This window comes from Natrix helvetica (assembly GCF_964273705.1).
Source record: "Natrix helvetica genome assembly, chromosome: 2".
Classification (NCBI taxonomy): Eukaryota; Metazoa; Chordata; class Lepidosauria; order Squamata; family Natricidae; genus Natrix; species Natrix helvetica.
This window is the reverse complement of record NC_138552.1, coordinates 152,986,078-153,001,496: the sequence shown is the minus strand read 5'-3', so window position 1 is coordinate 153,001,496 and position 15,419 is coordinate 152,986,078. Positions and strand designations below refer to the sequence as shown.

General features: G+C 42.9%; 1 protein-coding gene across 2 annotated transcripts in view; it reads left to right on the top strand.

The window, feature by feature from the left end:
• Positions 1-11,613: 11,613 nt before the first annotated feature.
• The window catches only part of RNF144A (ring finger protein 144A), a 79,193-nt gene continuing 75,387 nt past the window's right edge, over positions 11,614-15,419 (top strand). The window contains exon 1 of one of the 2 annotated variants that reach the window (XM_081941117.1): positions 11,614-12,038. In XM_081941117.1, coding sequence (XP_081797243.1) covers positions 11,906-12,038 — 133 coding nt within the window. In that variant the 5' untranslated portion in view covers positions 11,614-11,905. The remainder of the gene's footprint in view (positions 12,039-15,419) is intronic. The other variant, XM_081941118.1, reaches the window with a different exon arrangement.

Here is a 15,419-nt window from a genome sequence, read left to right as displayed (position 1 = left end):
AATTCAATAAACATGATTTTAAATGTATGTCATTTGAGTAATTTTTCCTGCAAACTCAATTCACTCACTCACTCATTCATTCTGATTTATTCATCCAGTCTATATTCATAGATTTCCTTTTGCAGGATGCTAGAATTCAGCTGATCAGTTCATTGGTAATGTTCAAAGAAATGTCCTTCTGGGTTCAGTTCCAAGTGGGGAAAAAGACACTGGAAACCTGGAGACTGCTCGGAAAGATGGTTTAATGGTGGACAGGACCATGTGGTTTGAGGTCCTGGGCAAAAAAAGGGAAGAGATGCTGAGCGTGCCTGGGTTTTATGCCTTCTCTGGGCTTTTGAATATGAGCTTGTAATCTGATTGGTTGTCAGGCTCCCATGGGGCCATGCAAGGGCAACTCTGTAAGGTGTCCTGAGTCCCAGGCTTGGTTGAGCCTTTGCCTGGGTGATGATGTAATGAAGGGTCTTTGGGCAATTCCTATTATGGCTCTGCCTGAAGGAGGTAGATCTTTGTTATGTAGAATAGACTGGCTCAGGCCTTAATGGTCCATTGACAAAGATGGGACGCTGAGTTTCTGCCTCCCTTTTAGAGGAAATCTGCTCTTTTTAATATTTTCTAAAATATTTCATTTTTATAGGAGGGGGTTGGATGCTAACTTCCTATAGTAATAAAGAAGTTCATTTCTAACACAGGTTTTAAAAGCTGCCTCTTGTTTGTTTATTCCCATACTGCTGCTTTTGTGGAGACATTTCTGTTGCTATGCAGAATGCTGCTTTGGCTATGCATATAAGGGGATGGTGTGTCTTACCTGCATCTAATGGCCCCTTCAGATCTATATCTGTTGATCCCCACCTTCCAGAGTTGATTTGGGCACCATCAGCGAAAGAAGGAATCCTTTCTAGTCCCAGCTGCTGTGCATTAGCATAGGATACATCCCCCACCACCAAAAAAGTAATTAAAAAAAGTAATTTCCTATCATTTACTTGGCTGATCTTGGAAAAATCACACAGGGCTGAATTGATTAGAACTTGGATGGGAGATGAGTAGGAAAAGCCAGAATTTCAGTCTAGACAGAAAAGTCAACAAAATTCCTAGTAAAACGTAGTTCTGGCAATGGTAAATGAGTTCCATTTTTCACATATGCATGTCACCACTAATCAAACTTGACTGAAGGGAACGTTCATATTTATCCTTACTTTGCATTTTGGGATAGATTTTACATTATTTTCAAAGCAGGAGAGAGTAAAATTTGACAATTCCAGTTTACCCTATTCATTCAATTATAGCGATTGCAACATTTATTTACCAGTGATAATATATACCAGCCCAGCTCCACTGTTCATGCATGCCTACCTCCTGCTGGCCAGCTGGTCTTCAGGTCTCTGCTGCGCATGTATGGGGGGCATTCGCATTCCATTTTGGGGCCTCACACATGCGCCCCACCTCCCTCACCCATTTTTGGCTTCCAGGTTGGTGCAGGAAGCCTTTCAGGCCCCAAAATGGGGCAGGGGGCAGCATGCGAGCCCCCTCCCCCAAGACCCATTTTGGACTGGAAAGCCTCCTGCACCAACCTGGAAGCCAAAAATGGGCAAGGCGGGGTGGGGTGTATGGGTGGGGGGAGCACGGGGGAGTCATGTGTATGGATGGGGGTTGCGCGTGCATGGACAGAGTGCATGTACAGCACAGAGGGAGTGGGGGGTTCACGCATATTGCATTATGGGTGAGGGCGTGGGAAAGCGCTGTCACACATGCGCGAGCACACTTTTGGCACTCAACAGCAAAAAGGTTAGCTATCACTGATATATACCAATAATGCTTACTGGTAAGCTACATCCCTGTTGAAAAAAAAAACTTCAATCTGTTAGAGGAATTTATAATGTAATGTTTTTGTATGCGCCTTTTGAGTTGGTGCTGATTCCTGGCAACTGCCTGGACTACTCCACAGTTTTCTTGGCAAGATTTTCAGAAATGGTTTGCCCTTGTCTACTTCCCAGGGCTGACGCAAGAGTGACTGGCTCAAAGTCACCCAGCCAGCTTTCATGCCTAAGCAGGACTAGAACTCACAGTCTCCTAGTTTCTAGCCTGATATACTTAAACCTCTACATCAAACTTACTTATTTCTTACATATTTTTTGGTCAACTTAAATGTTTGATCTCTATTTGGAAGGGGGGGAAAGACTTATTTATATTGATTTATATTGTCATAAATGTGGTCTATCCATTTAATATTTAGTCTTAAAGAGGGAAAAGGGTCCCATTTCAGAAATGAAGTAATATGCTCTGGACCAGTGATAGCTAATCTTTTTGCACCCATAATGCAATGGGTATGTCACACCCCCAGGTGCCTCACACACACACCCCCATGCATGCGTGCACGACACTCCTCCCCCACAGCCCGTTTTGGGCCTAGCAGGCCTCCCTGAAGCCTCTTGGGACCAAAAATGGGGCACAGGGGGTGCTGTACCTCATGAGCTGCCCCCCACCCCTGCGCATGCATGTGCGTTTCCCGCATGCGTGGCAGACCCAAAAATGAACTGGCCGATGGGAGGCACGTGCGCATGTGTGACGGAGCTGAGCTGGGTGACGGCTTGTGTGCCCGCATTGAGGGCTGTGCATGCCACCTCTGGCATGCGTGCCATAGGTTCACCATCATGGCTCTAGACTCTGATGCTTAAAATATTTGCAGTGGTACTATTATTAGATAATTACGCCATCTGTTTTTATATATAACCTCAGGCAGCAAACATACTTAATTCTCCTTCCTTCTATTGTCCCCACAACCTATGAGGTGGATTGGACTGAGAGAGTGACTGGCCCAAATCCCTCAGCTGACTTCCTTGCCTAAGGCAGGACTAAAACACAGTCTCTTATTTTCTAGGCCAACACCTTAACCACAATCCCAAATTGGTTTTCTTACTCCTGTTATTGTCAGGCCTGTAATTCTGTTCCTTTTAGGATCTTTGGCCTGCCACATATTTAAAACATATATATATATTATGCTGGTTCATTGGTATAGTAGTTGGGAGGGGGGAATAGAAAGGAGTAGGATTGTGGAATGTATTGTTATGGATTTCTTAGAAGCTCAAGGTCGTCTTTTGTGTCCGCACCTCGACACCTGGCCGGAAGAAGAGGGGTGTACATGCCAGCGTGGAAGATGAAGATTGGACCATGTGATGAATTATGGGGTGTGGGGATAGATGATGAACTTTTAACTGGGTGAATTCACCGGATGTACGTTAGAGTTGAAATTCAACAGCATAATGCCAACATGCCTGTCTTATTAAATTGGAGTTTTAAGGATCACTTTGCCTTGGACAATGATTTAATTCTGCATGATATTTGGAACGCTGACAGTTATGTTCACAGGTAAGGCTGAAAACCTTTCATGTCTATGTTTAACCATTTTGGCTGCTGCACTAACAAACCTTTTGCCTATTAGAGAGTAAAGAGAGATCATTGTCGATTTCAGAAAAGGCAGGCACAGCCACACACCTCTGTGTATTAATGATTCACCTGTGGAGATGCTGAACGGCTTCAAGTTTCTGGGTGTGGAGCTAACAAGCAGGCTAGCTTGGTCGCTCAAAAGTGAGACACTAGTGAAGGAGGCACAACCGGGCCTGCATTTTTTGCATCGCATGAAAAGAGTACATCTTCCTTCCCTGTTCCTCTATAGAGGGACGATCGAGAGCATCCTGTCATATTGCATTACTGTCTGGTTTGGAAGCATTACCAAGAGAGTAGTGAGGGTGGAAGAAAAGATGATTGGTAGATTACTTCCTTTGTCTAGGACATAGCATGTAAGCGATGCTTGAGCAGTTTGCACAGGGTATATATAATGCATATATGTGGGTTATGTATGTGTATGGGTAGATATATAATTTCTTTTGAGAGCAGACAACAGAATTTCATTTTTAATGTGGGCCAGTGTGCTCACAGTAAAAAATGATAATAAAGGTAATCTTACCTTACCTTACCTTATCACCTATTAATCTTAAGCTAAATTGTTTTGGAGCAGGTGTGTCAAACTGGCGGCCCGTGGGCCGGATACATCACACACAGGCCACGCCTACCCTGGCTCCATAAAGGCAAACAACGTTGTGATACACCACATGATCGAATTTGACACCCATGTTTTGGAGGATCAGATGAGGAGAACACGTTGTTCTTCTGACACATAAATATATCGTGTAGAAAGTTAGAACCTGCTCCTCTTGGAATAATGAAATATTTTAGGAAATATCAAAAAGGCAGAATATTATATTTTCCCTAAAGGAGAAACATGTTTCTAAAGACAGAAGTTCAGAGCTTCATCTCCCCTGCTCCCAGCAGATATTTGGTGCCCATTGAGAAGGACTGGGCCAGCCTATCTACAAAACAAAAGACCTTCAGCTCCAGGATGATGGGATTATCCTTCAGGGCAAAGCCATTCAGCCACAATAGAAACTGCACAACAAAGCCCCTTCATTGCATCAGCCCAAGCTTCAATCAAGCTTGACTCAGATAACCTACAAAATCAGCTATGACCCTTGCATAGCCCCATGGGAGTCTGATAGAAACCAATAAAATACATGCCCTTGCCACAGAAACAGGAAGCTCTAGGGCAAGGACCAAGAGAGAGTATAAATAACCTTCACTGTCCACTCCATGTGTTCAGCTGCACCAGGACCATGTGCTTGATTGTTCTACTCCATTCAACCATCTTTCCAATCAGCCTCCATGTTTCCAGTGTCTTTCTCCCCACTTGGAACAGATGGGTATTTCTTCCAACAACAGAAAACGGTTAAAAGATAATCACGCTCGGTGTAATTCTTACTGCTGTTCAGAACTTGTTTGGATTCTCAAATATCCTAATGCCCCCCCCCACACACACATGCACTCCCCCCCTGCCCTTAATATCAGCCTATCTATCTTGGAAGGGGTAGGGCAGATTCCCATAGTGCAGTATTGCTCAACCTCAGTGACTTTAAGTTTTGTGGACTTCGCGTCCTGCAATTTCCCAGCTAGCATGGCTGGCTGGGGAATTCTGGGAGTTGAAGTCTACATGGCTTAAAGTTGCTGAGGTTGAAAACCACTGCTGTAATTTATGCGTTTTTTCGTGATTAAAATTATAAAACCATGGGGAGGAAAAGAGTAGCTGCATTTCACATTCTGATTTGGGCAGTTAGAACTACTTGCATTAATATATAAAGCAAAAATATTTCTCATGCTTTCCTAACGGTAAAAAAAACAAACAATCTGCTGCTATCCAACGAATGCTGGCAGCAGCTGGTGGGAATTATAAGTCAGCAACAAACTGTCACAGTCTCTCCAGACCTGCAACTTAATGTAAACGTAATAAACACAAATGTATGAATTATCTCTTTAATTACTGCTTTAAGCTTTTATGGGGGGGGAGGGTAGTCCAATAATGTTCAGCATTAATTGATTGAATATTAATTGAAATGTTCAAACCTAACTTGACTATAATCCTTATAATCGCTAGTAATTTTATTTACTCTTAAATAGCATGGTAATGTTTGAAATATGGCATTTTTAAACTGTTTTTGATAACCATGTACAGCTGCCAGGCACAAATTTAGACCAAAGCCACAGTTTCTATGTATAGATTTAATACTGTACACCACTGAGGAAAAAATAACTGAAAAGGTTTCGTAAGTTGCAATTCTCTTAATCTTTATTTTTATTGCACTAACCATAATCATATTCAACTCTAGTGGGACTAAAATGCGCCCAGCATTCTTCCATTTCATGCATGTAGATTTCTTGCATAAGTGCACCTCCCCCCAAATATGTAAAATACCACAGAAGCAATTATGGAACTTCATTCCACAGCAGTTTAGTAAAAATTGCCCTTCTTCAGATACAATGTTGTTTAAATAAAGCCTGAAAGTCCACACCCAAACCACATTACCTTCATGACTTAAAACCTTGGAGCAATCAATATGCATGAATGCAAGCATTCCAATTAATACTTTTTAGTAAGTTCCTTTATAAGATAAAAAATATAGAAGAAACAAAAGTTAGAAAAAGAGAAAGCAAAGCAAAGGGAGAAAGAAAAGTAATGACTTTGACTTTCTTCAGTGCAATAGATTACAAAAATGATACAACAGCCAATAGATTACAAAAAATAATACAACATCGACATCTGTTTTGCTTTACATTTCAAGGCATTTCTATAATGACAAAATCATTTTTAACATCAAAAACTACAGTCATGTGAAAAAATAAGTCCTCTGAGTTCTGTGGTTTTACCGATCAAGACATAGTAAAAATGATCTGGCCCTTAGCAGTTCTTAAGGTAAAGGTAAAGGTTCCCCTCGCACATATGTGCTAGTGGTTCCCACCTCTAGGGGGCGGTGTTCATCTCCATTTCTAAGCCAAAGAGCCAACGCTGTCCGAAGTCGTCTCGGTGGTCATGTGACTGGCATGTCTAAATGCCGAAGGCGCATGGAGCGTCCTTACCTTCCCACCAAAATGGTCCCTATTTTTCTACTTGCATTTTTACATGCTTTCGAACTGCTAGGTTGGCAGAAGCTGGGACAAGTAACGGGAGATCACTCAGTTACGCAGTGCTAGGGATTCGAACCGCTGAGCTGCCGACTTTTCTTATCGACAAGCTCAGCATCTTAGCTACTGAACCACCGCGGCCCTTAACAGTTCTTAAAAGTAGGCGAATTCAACCTCGTCATCATTCATTCAACAACAAAAAATCATCATTCGTTCAACAACAACATCATCAAAAGCCAAAATGGAGAAGCCGTGTGTGAAAATCTTAGCACATCTTTACTGCTTCCATAAGTATGAAGAGTCTAAGTAGCCACCAGGTGCTGCTGATCAAGCATCCTTGATCAATTGATCCTCAGCAAGTGTTGCTACCTCTTTAAAAGTAGAAGTTTTAGGCATTTGCTGGGCTCCAGCACTGAAGTGTGTGTTAACACAATGCCAAAGAATAAAGACATCAACAATAATCTTAGAGAAGCTATTGTTAGTGCCTGGGAAGGGTTATAAGGCCACTTCCAAACAATTCAAAGCCCATCATTCTAAAGTGAGGAAGATTATTCACAAGTGGAAAGCATTCAACACAGTAGCCAATCTTCCTAGGAGTGGAAATCTCAGCAAACTCACCCCAAGGTCAGACTGTCCAATGCTCAGAGAAATTACAAAATATCCAAGTGTTACATCTCAGATTCTAAAGGCCACAGTTAACAGTTTTATGTTAAAGTTCATGACAGTACAATTAGAAAAATTAGACTGAACAGGTATGGTTTTTTTGGAAGGGTTGCCAGGAGAAAACCTCTTCTCTATAAATGGAACATGGCAGCATGACTTAGGTGTGCACAGTTGCAACCAAACAAATGCAAAACATGTTTTACGTCTAGGAATGAAAAGGTACAAGGGCAAATTAGGTGAAACTTGGTTTTAAAACAGTAACTGTAACCTTGGGGTCCTAGTGGATTATCACTTAAATATGAGCAGCAATATGTGGCAGTAACCAAAAAAGCTAATACAATCCTTGGATGTATAAACAGAGGGATAGAATCAAAAGCACATGAAGTATTAGTACCGCTTTATAGAGCCTTAGTAAGATTATACTTGGAATACTGCATCCAGTTTTGGTCACCACATTACAAAAAAGATGTTGAGACTTTGGAAAAGTTGCAAAGAAGAGTAACTAAGATGATTAAAAGCTTGGAGACAAAAATGTATGAAGAATGGTTGCAGGAATTGGGAATGGGTAGTCTACAGAAAAGGAGGACTAACAGTGACATGATAGCAGAATTCCTATATTTGAGGGGCCGCCACAAAGATAAGGGAGTCAATTTATTTTCCAAAACACTAGAAACAATGGATGGAAACTAATCAAGGAGAGAAGCCACCTGGAATTAAGGAGAAACTTCCTAACAGTGAGAACAATTAACCAGTGGAACAGGTTGCCTTCAAAAGCTGTTGGTGCTTCATCACTGGAGGTTTTTAAGAAAAGACTGGACAGTCACCTGTCTGAAATAATATAGGGTCTACTGCTGGAACAGAAGGCTGGACTAGAAGACCTCCAAAGTCCCTTCTAGCTCTATTCTGATTGACTGAAATCACAAGACTCCTGAAACACTGTCCTTTGAACAGACAGGACCAAAGTAGAGATGTTTGGTCATAATGTTCAGTGCACTTATGGTGCACACAGCACAAACATCTCATACCAATCGTCAAGCATGGTGATGACTTGGGCTTGTTTTGCAGCCACAGGACTTGGGCCCTTGCAGTCATTGAGTCAACCATGAACTCTTCTGTACATCAAAGTGTCAAATGTGAGGCCATCACCTGACCGACAGCTAAAGTGGGGCTGACCTTGGGTCATGCAACAGGACAATGATCCCTAGCACACCAGCAAATCTACAACTGAATGGCTGAAAAAGAATCAAGGTGTTGCAATGACCCAGTCAAAGTCCAGACCTCAACTAAAATGCTATGGTGGGACCTCAAGAGAGCTGTGCATCAACAAATGCCCACAAACCTCAATGAATTGAAGCAATGTTGTAAAGAAGAGTGGGCCAACATTCCGCCACAGCAATGTGACGGACTGATAATGCCATACAGAAAATTACTTATAATTATTGCTGCTAAAGGGATTCTGCAAGCTATTGAATCATGAGGTGTGCTTAGTTTCTCCACACATGGCTTCCCCATTTTGGCTTTCTTTTTTGTAAAATAAATGATGACTTAGTGTAATATGTCATGTGTTGTTGTACAACCTGAGGTTGTATTTACTTTTAAGAACTGCTAAGGACCAGATGATTCTTACTATGCCATGATACATAAAACTACAGAACTCAGAGAGAATGTTCCTACTTTTTCACATGACTATAAAGTCAGTTTCATTTTTTTTCCAGTTTCGAGCAAGAAGTCCAGAAGCAAATATGAATGCAAACACTCTGAATGCTATTCCACTACCACATCCAGTGATGTGCCAATGTTATAATGCTACATGCTATTCACCTGTAATTTTGGAAATTGGCAAATGAATGTATTTTGGTCTTATAGAATTATGGGGCACAGGAATTCTGGGAGCTGTAGCCATAAGAGTTGACAAGAGTTCCAGTTCTAATGTAACACCAACACTTCCAGAGAGACAGAAAGTTCTTAACACTACCAATCAAAAATCATATACAAGTAGTCCTCAACTTACAATTGCAATTGAGGCTGGAACTTCCATTGCTAAATACTATATGGCGGTTAAGTGAATTGCGTTCAATTTTACGACCTATTTTGCCAGGGTTGTTAAATGAATCATCCTAGTTATTAAGTAACATTGTCTGCCTTCCCCTTGATTTTGCTTGTTGGAAGTGAGCTGGTAAATGGTGAACATGTGACCCTGAAATGCTGGAATTCTCATAAATACATGCTGGTTGCCAAGAACCCAAGTTTTGGTGACATGACTTGGAGATGCTGTGATAGTTGTCAAATGCAAGCATAAGTCATAAGTCACTTTTTTGTGCGGCATCATAACTTTGAACCATTGCTAAATGAAGCGTTGTAAATCAGGCTACGTGTAGTCCAAAAGGTGTTTTTTCAGGAGGCAACTGGACTTTCTTGTTTTTTCTTTTGAAGAAAAAGAGGACAAGTTAAATGTCTTCAAAAGAAAAAAAACAAGAAAGTCCAGTTGCCTCCTGAAAAAACACCTTTCGGACATGACTTGGATGACTGAGAATCTCTACAGACAGACTACAGGTGCCGTACAGATATTCAGGTTTCTTACTTTAAAGATCAAGTAAAGATTTCTTCTCATTTAACATTCTCTCTTACATAGAGAGGTGTCTGAAGGACCCAGTGCTTTCATCAAAAGTGAGGACAGTGGCATCATGCTGTCCTGACACAAGCTTCACTCCTTTGGTATGTGTAACATCACAATGGACATACTATACGAAGGAGGCAATCTGTATCCAAAGGAAGAGCTTCTGCCATTTCTCTCTCCCGTCCACCCCTGCCTCCTCTTGACACCCTCTGCAGAGTCCATTGGTCAATTTCAAATGCCCACATTGGAGAGTGATTCTTAGTCTTCAGACTAAGAATGATGAATCTGATGAATCCTGTTATAAAACTAACTAGGGGCAGGGGTCTCCAACCTTGGCAACTTTAAGCCTAGTGGATTTCAACTCCCAGAATGGGGAATTCTGGGAGTTGAGTCCACCAGATTCAAAGTTGCCAAGGTTGGAGATCCCTGAACTAGGATACACTCAGATGGCTACCATTAAAAAAACATTCCTCTAGTCCATGAGTGGGCAGGAATGTAGATTGCCCTGATTACTGATTTTTAATATATCTCAGTCACGAGCAACAAGTGCGGGGATGTGGGACAATGTAGAGAAAATGATGGTTGAGTGTTAAAGTTTACAGTTCAGCCTTGTCTTGTCTTTTAGCATTTGTCCATTTTAGGTTACAACTGAATGCTCTGGTTAATCATTGAGACAGTCTGAATTTGAAAAAAGGAGGAGAGGAGTGTTAGAAGAGTACAGGAAAATAAGTGATCCACCTTTTTCTTTACATTTTCCAATGAAAATTCTCATAAAATCCCATGGCTGAGCCAGGGAGCAAGCACAATACATTTTCCTAGGGCAAAACCTTGACTGTTCCCAAACACAAGGGATTGGCTCAGAAGGAAGCCCTTTTATTTCTCCATGTATGGCCAGTCTAGAGAAAAGGAGGACCAGGGAAGACATGATAGGAGTATTCCAGTATTTGAGGGGCTGCCACAAAGAAGAGCGGGGTCAACCTATTTTCCAAAGCACCTGAGGGCAGGACAGGAAACAATGGATGGAAACTAATCAAGGAGAGAAGCAATTAAGAAGAAACTTCCTAACAGTGAAGACAATTAACCAGTGGAAGTGGCTTTCTTTCCTAATTTGTAGGTGCTCACCACACAAGGTTTTTAAGAAAGACTGGAGAGCAAACCACCAGTCTGGAATGTATAGAGCGGGGGTGTCAAATTCAAGACCCCGTGGTCGAATCCGGCCCATGGGGTACTTAGAATTAGCCTATGGGGCCACCCTGGAAACAATAAAGGAGTGGCTCGTGGTGATTTTGCCAACGAAAATGGGCTCCCGAGCTCCATTTTCACTGGCACAGGGTTGCAGGTGGCCGTGCCAGCCATGAATGAAGCTCAGGAGCCCATTTTCTCTGGCAGAGCGCGGGCCACCACAATTGCCCCCCCCCCCCAGTGAAGTGAAGCTGGCCATGCCCACCCTGGCCACACAATCCTGATGCTGCCCTCAATGAAATCGAGTTTGACATCTCTGGTACAGAGCCTCCTGCTTGAGCAGGGGGGCTGGATTAGAAAGACCTTCAAGGTCCCTTCCAGCTCTATTCCGATTGATCGATTGATTGCTGATGGCTATCATCGAAAGGAGCCCGCAAAAGCGAGCCGATCATCAATGCGCCCACCGCCCGCCCGAGCCTGAAGTCAGGCAATAGCGATCCGACCCTTGAGCTTGCCTGAAGGGAAGCCTCTGCCCTTTTGTCTTGCGCCCCGCGAGCCGGCAGGGGGCGCGCGGTGGGCATTCGCGGCGCACCCAATTTCGCGGTCGCTTCAAAGCAGCCCCACTCCGGCTGCAAAGCCACAGAAGCTTAATGGCGCCCTTGTGCTCAGATTAGCTATTCCCTTTCCCAACCTCCCCCCGCCCCCCCCCCAACCTCCTTCCTTTCTCAAGGGACAGAAGGAGGAGGAGAGGAGGAGGAGGAGAGAGGGGGCCAAGACGAGCAGAAAGCAGCCGGCAGCCGCTGCGGTGAGGGAAGCGCGCAGAACCCGCCTCGGGCAAGGAAGCAAGCCAGCCCAGTAGCGGCAGAATGCGCGAGGCGCCCACACCCCGGCCAGGCTGCTCGCGCCCCTGAGGAGCGGGCGGCGCACAGCGCGTGGTCCATGCAAACCCTGGCGGGAGCTGCAGCAGAGCCCAGGAGGCGCCCGCTAGGCAGAAGCGGCCGAGGCGGCGGGCTTTTCCGTTTCCGAGGACGGCGGCGGCGGCAGCAGCAGCAGCAGGAGGAGGAGAAGAAGGGTGAGGCGTCGCCGTCGCTGGGCTAGTTGGGAGCTCCTTGCGGGCGGCATCCCTTTGGGTAGGCCGCCCTCCTCTCCGGGGCGGCGGCGGAAGGGTTTGCCGCGGCCGGCGAAGAGATGGAGCAAAGCTCGCCCCCGGGCGCGGCGTCGATTTGCAAAAGGCGGCCGCGCTAGAGGCGAGCTTTGCTCCGCTGTCATCCGTGGAGCGGGCTCGCTACTTACAAGAACGTTGGTAAAACATGATGGAGCTGGAGTCTTAGCGGCGTAGTAAGCCCCCCCCCCCCCCGCTAACCTGGACCACTGGGGTCTTCTTATTGGAGGCAGTGGGGAGTTTGTCCCTTACTTTATTTTGTTAGGATGATGGAGAATGGCATCCTCCTCCCCAAACTGCCATCTCTCCATCCATTCTATCTATCTATCCATTCTATCTATCTATCTATCTATCTATCTATCTATCTATCTATCTATCTATCTATCTATCTATCTATCTATCTATCTATCTATCTATCATCTATCTATCATCTATCTATCTATCTATCTATCTATCTATCTATCTATCTATCATCTATCTATCTATCTATCTATCTATCTATCTATCTATCTATCTATCATAGACGAAGTGCTACGCTAACATTTGCTGAATTCCCTGAGGAAAGCAACTTCCCTGGAATTCAGAGAGACTTGCTCCCAAATTAGTGCTAAGATCACAGATGCCCAGAATTGGCATTTGGGATTGCTTGCACAGTTTGGGCCGTGCTATTAATCAGAACTCAATAAGGAAAGAACTTTATTATAGAATGGTGTGGTGTGTCCATTCTCACTCTGTGTACAGGTATGTTACATGTACAGGCTTAAAATTGGGACTGGCACATCCATCGCTAAGCGATGTGGCCTCTGAGAGAGAGACATCAGTTGACTGGGACTTGCGGATTTTTATTTCTGGCTCCTCCATTGTCTCTGCTTGTCACAAGTCAGCAGTGAAGTGTGCAAATGGCAGTTAATGTGACTGTGGGATCTGTGATGGTCATACATGTGCGCCAGTTGTGAAGGGCCTGAATCTCAACGTAACTTTGGGGCCCCTGTGATGGTCATAAATGTGAGGACCTGTTTTAAAGTTATTTTTTCAGCACTGTTGCAACTTAAACGGTTGCTAAACAGGAGAGTTGCTAAGTGAGGACTATTTGTATTAGCGCATATGTACGTATAGACTTTAATGTCATTTTGGACCTTTTTTCTTGCAATTAATGCATAACTCCATTTGGCTTGCATAATTCTAATTGGCTGCCATCCTAATATGTTTTTTTAAAAATTAAATATTTTTCAACCCATTTCTAGAATGAGCAATGGAGGCGAGTTGAGACGACATGATGATAGCACATACTACTGCCAGCATCTATACTCTCATTTACTTTAATTCTTGGATTGTTTGGCACTTCTTTGCTGGGAAGAATCTGCAAGAGCAATCTCCTAACTTAATCCTCTCTACCAACAGAATTTCTGTAGGGAGAAAAAAAACGACACTAGGTTTGATAAATCTTGGCTATACATTATTGTTTGGGGAGAGCTAATGGAATAGAAAGAAATATAGAATATAGAAATATTTAATTAACTTTCAAGACATTGAGATTGGAGTAAGAGTTATAATGACAGGAAACCTCCCCTTGTAGATTTTCTGACTTGCTAAGGTTGATAATATTTTGTCATTCATGTTGGCTGGGGTTGTTTAATATATCTAGAAGGCACCAAGTTGCAGGAGTATAATCTTCAATCTTACTTATATAAGCAATGTCTTAATATGCAGAAATAAGAAAAAAACCAAGTCCTCCGACTTCATACTGATGGAGGAAATGGAAGTTTTGACTTTTGTGGCTAAGGTTGAGAAGCACTGGTCCCGATCCTCTGTCAGTATCCTTCACATTGATCATAGTGGTGTACTATTAAGAGTTGTTATTTAGGAATAACTAGAGGCCACCAGTTCCTACTCCCTGACCTCTGGTTAAAGGAGAGCTTGGAGTGGGTGTGAACAGGTGGAAGGATGGATGAAATAAAGGGGAACGTGCATCCCTCCCATTAGAAATCTTCAGTTGTACTGGCTGAAGCAGCTGTCAGTTTCTGGCAAGACAAGTTGAAGGGGTGGAGAAAGAAAAATGACCAACCTACATGGCTGTATAAGGAGGGGTCATTTAGTAAAAATTGTCTGGATTCATAAATAGATTCCACTGTCTCTTTAAAGAAGTGGGACTCTGGTTCTGTGAAATCATATATGCTTTGGGAGGATATTTTCCATCTTTTTTTTTCTTTCCTTATAAATGCTTATACAAAATTCTGTGATAATAGGGGAGATGGTTACGGTAGAATCCCTTCCCCTCCCACCTTTCTCTATCAGTTATTTGAATTAACTGGGTGGTGATTGCCCAACTCCTAATCTGCTCCCGAAGTTTGTTCCTGCAATGATGGTTGAAGATGATAAGAATTTAAACTTAGCCTAGAAAGGATCTTGGGAGGGACTGTATATTACACCCTGCTCCTTTCTGGCTATTAAATATGTGGAAGTGCCTTAAAAATTATTATTATTTTTTTTTTTTAACAAAATTTTTTATTGGTTTTTCAACATTTATAGGGAAAAGGGTAAATGGACAGGTATACAAATTATGGCAGTTGCAAAGTGTGACAGGCGCCCCTCTCTCCATACTCATAGTATACATTTATATATAATGCATTGGTATATAATTAATTACAATCAGCATATTAGTTCTATTACTAAATTCAATCAGATTAGACATTACAGTATAAAATCCAGATATAATTCCATTATCACTTTCGGTCAGTTTATAATAATATGATTTTCTTGTTTATTTTTGTGATCTGAGTCTTCTTGCTATTGCCCCATCTCCCTCCACTGGCAGAGCTCTGGCCCCTCCCGTGTCCTGCGTGTCCGCTGTAGTGTCTCGTGTTTTTTCTAGGAGTGTTCTGTTTTTTCCCATAAAGGCCTGCGCCTCTATGGGTGAATTGATTCTAATTCTTGTCTCCTCCCAGAATATCAGCATACCTTCAGGCATCAACCATCTAAACCACACCCCTTTCTGGTATAATTTATTCGCTAATTGCGAATAATTCTTCCTTTTTTCTCTAATCTTCTTAGGGATCTGCTTCAGAATGGTTATCTCCATATCATGGTATGTCAATGCTTGCCCCCTTTGTACACCCAGAATTTCATCTCTTGTGCTTTTTCTAAGAAATTTAATGTGAACCTCCCTGGGTACATTGTGAGTTCTAGCATAAGCTGAGTTCACTCTATAAACCAGGTCTATATCCCACCCCATCTGTTGTTTTTCTTTGTGTGTATAGTCAGCCAGGATGTTTATCATGATGTCCCTTATGT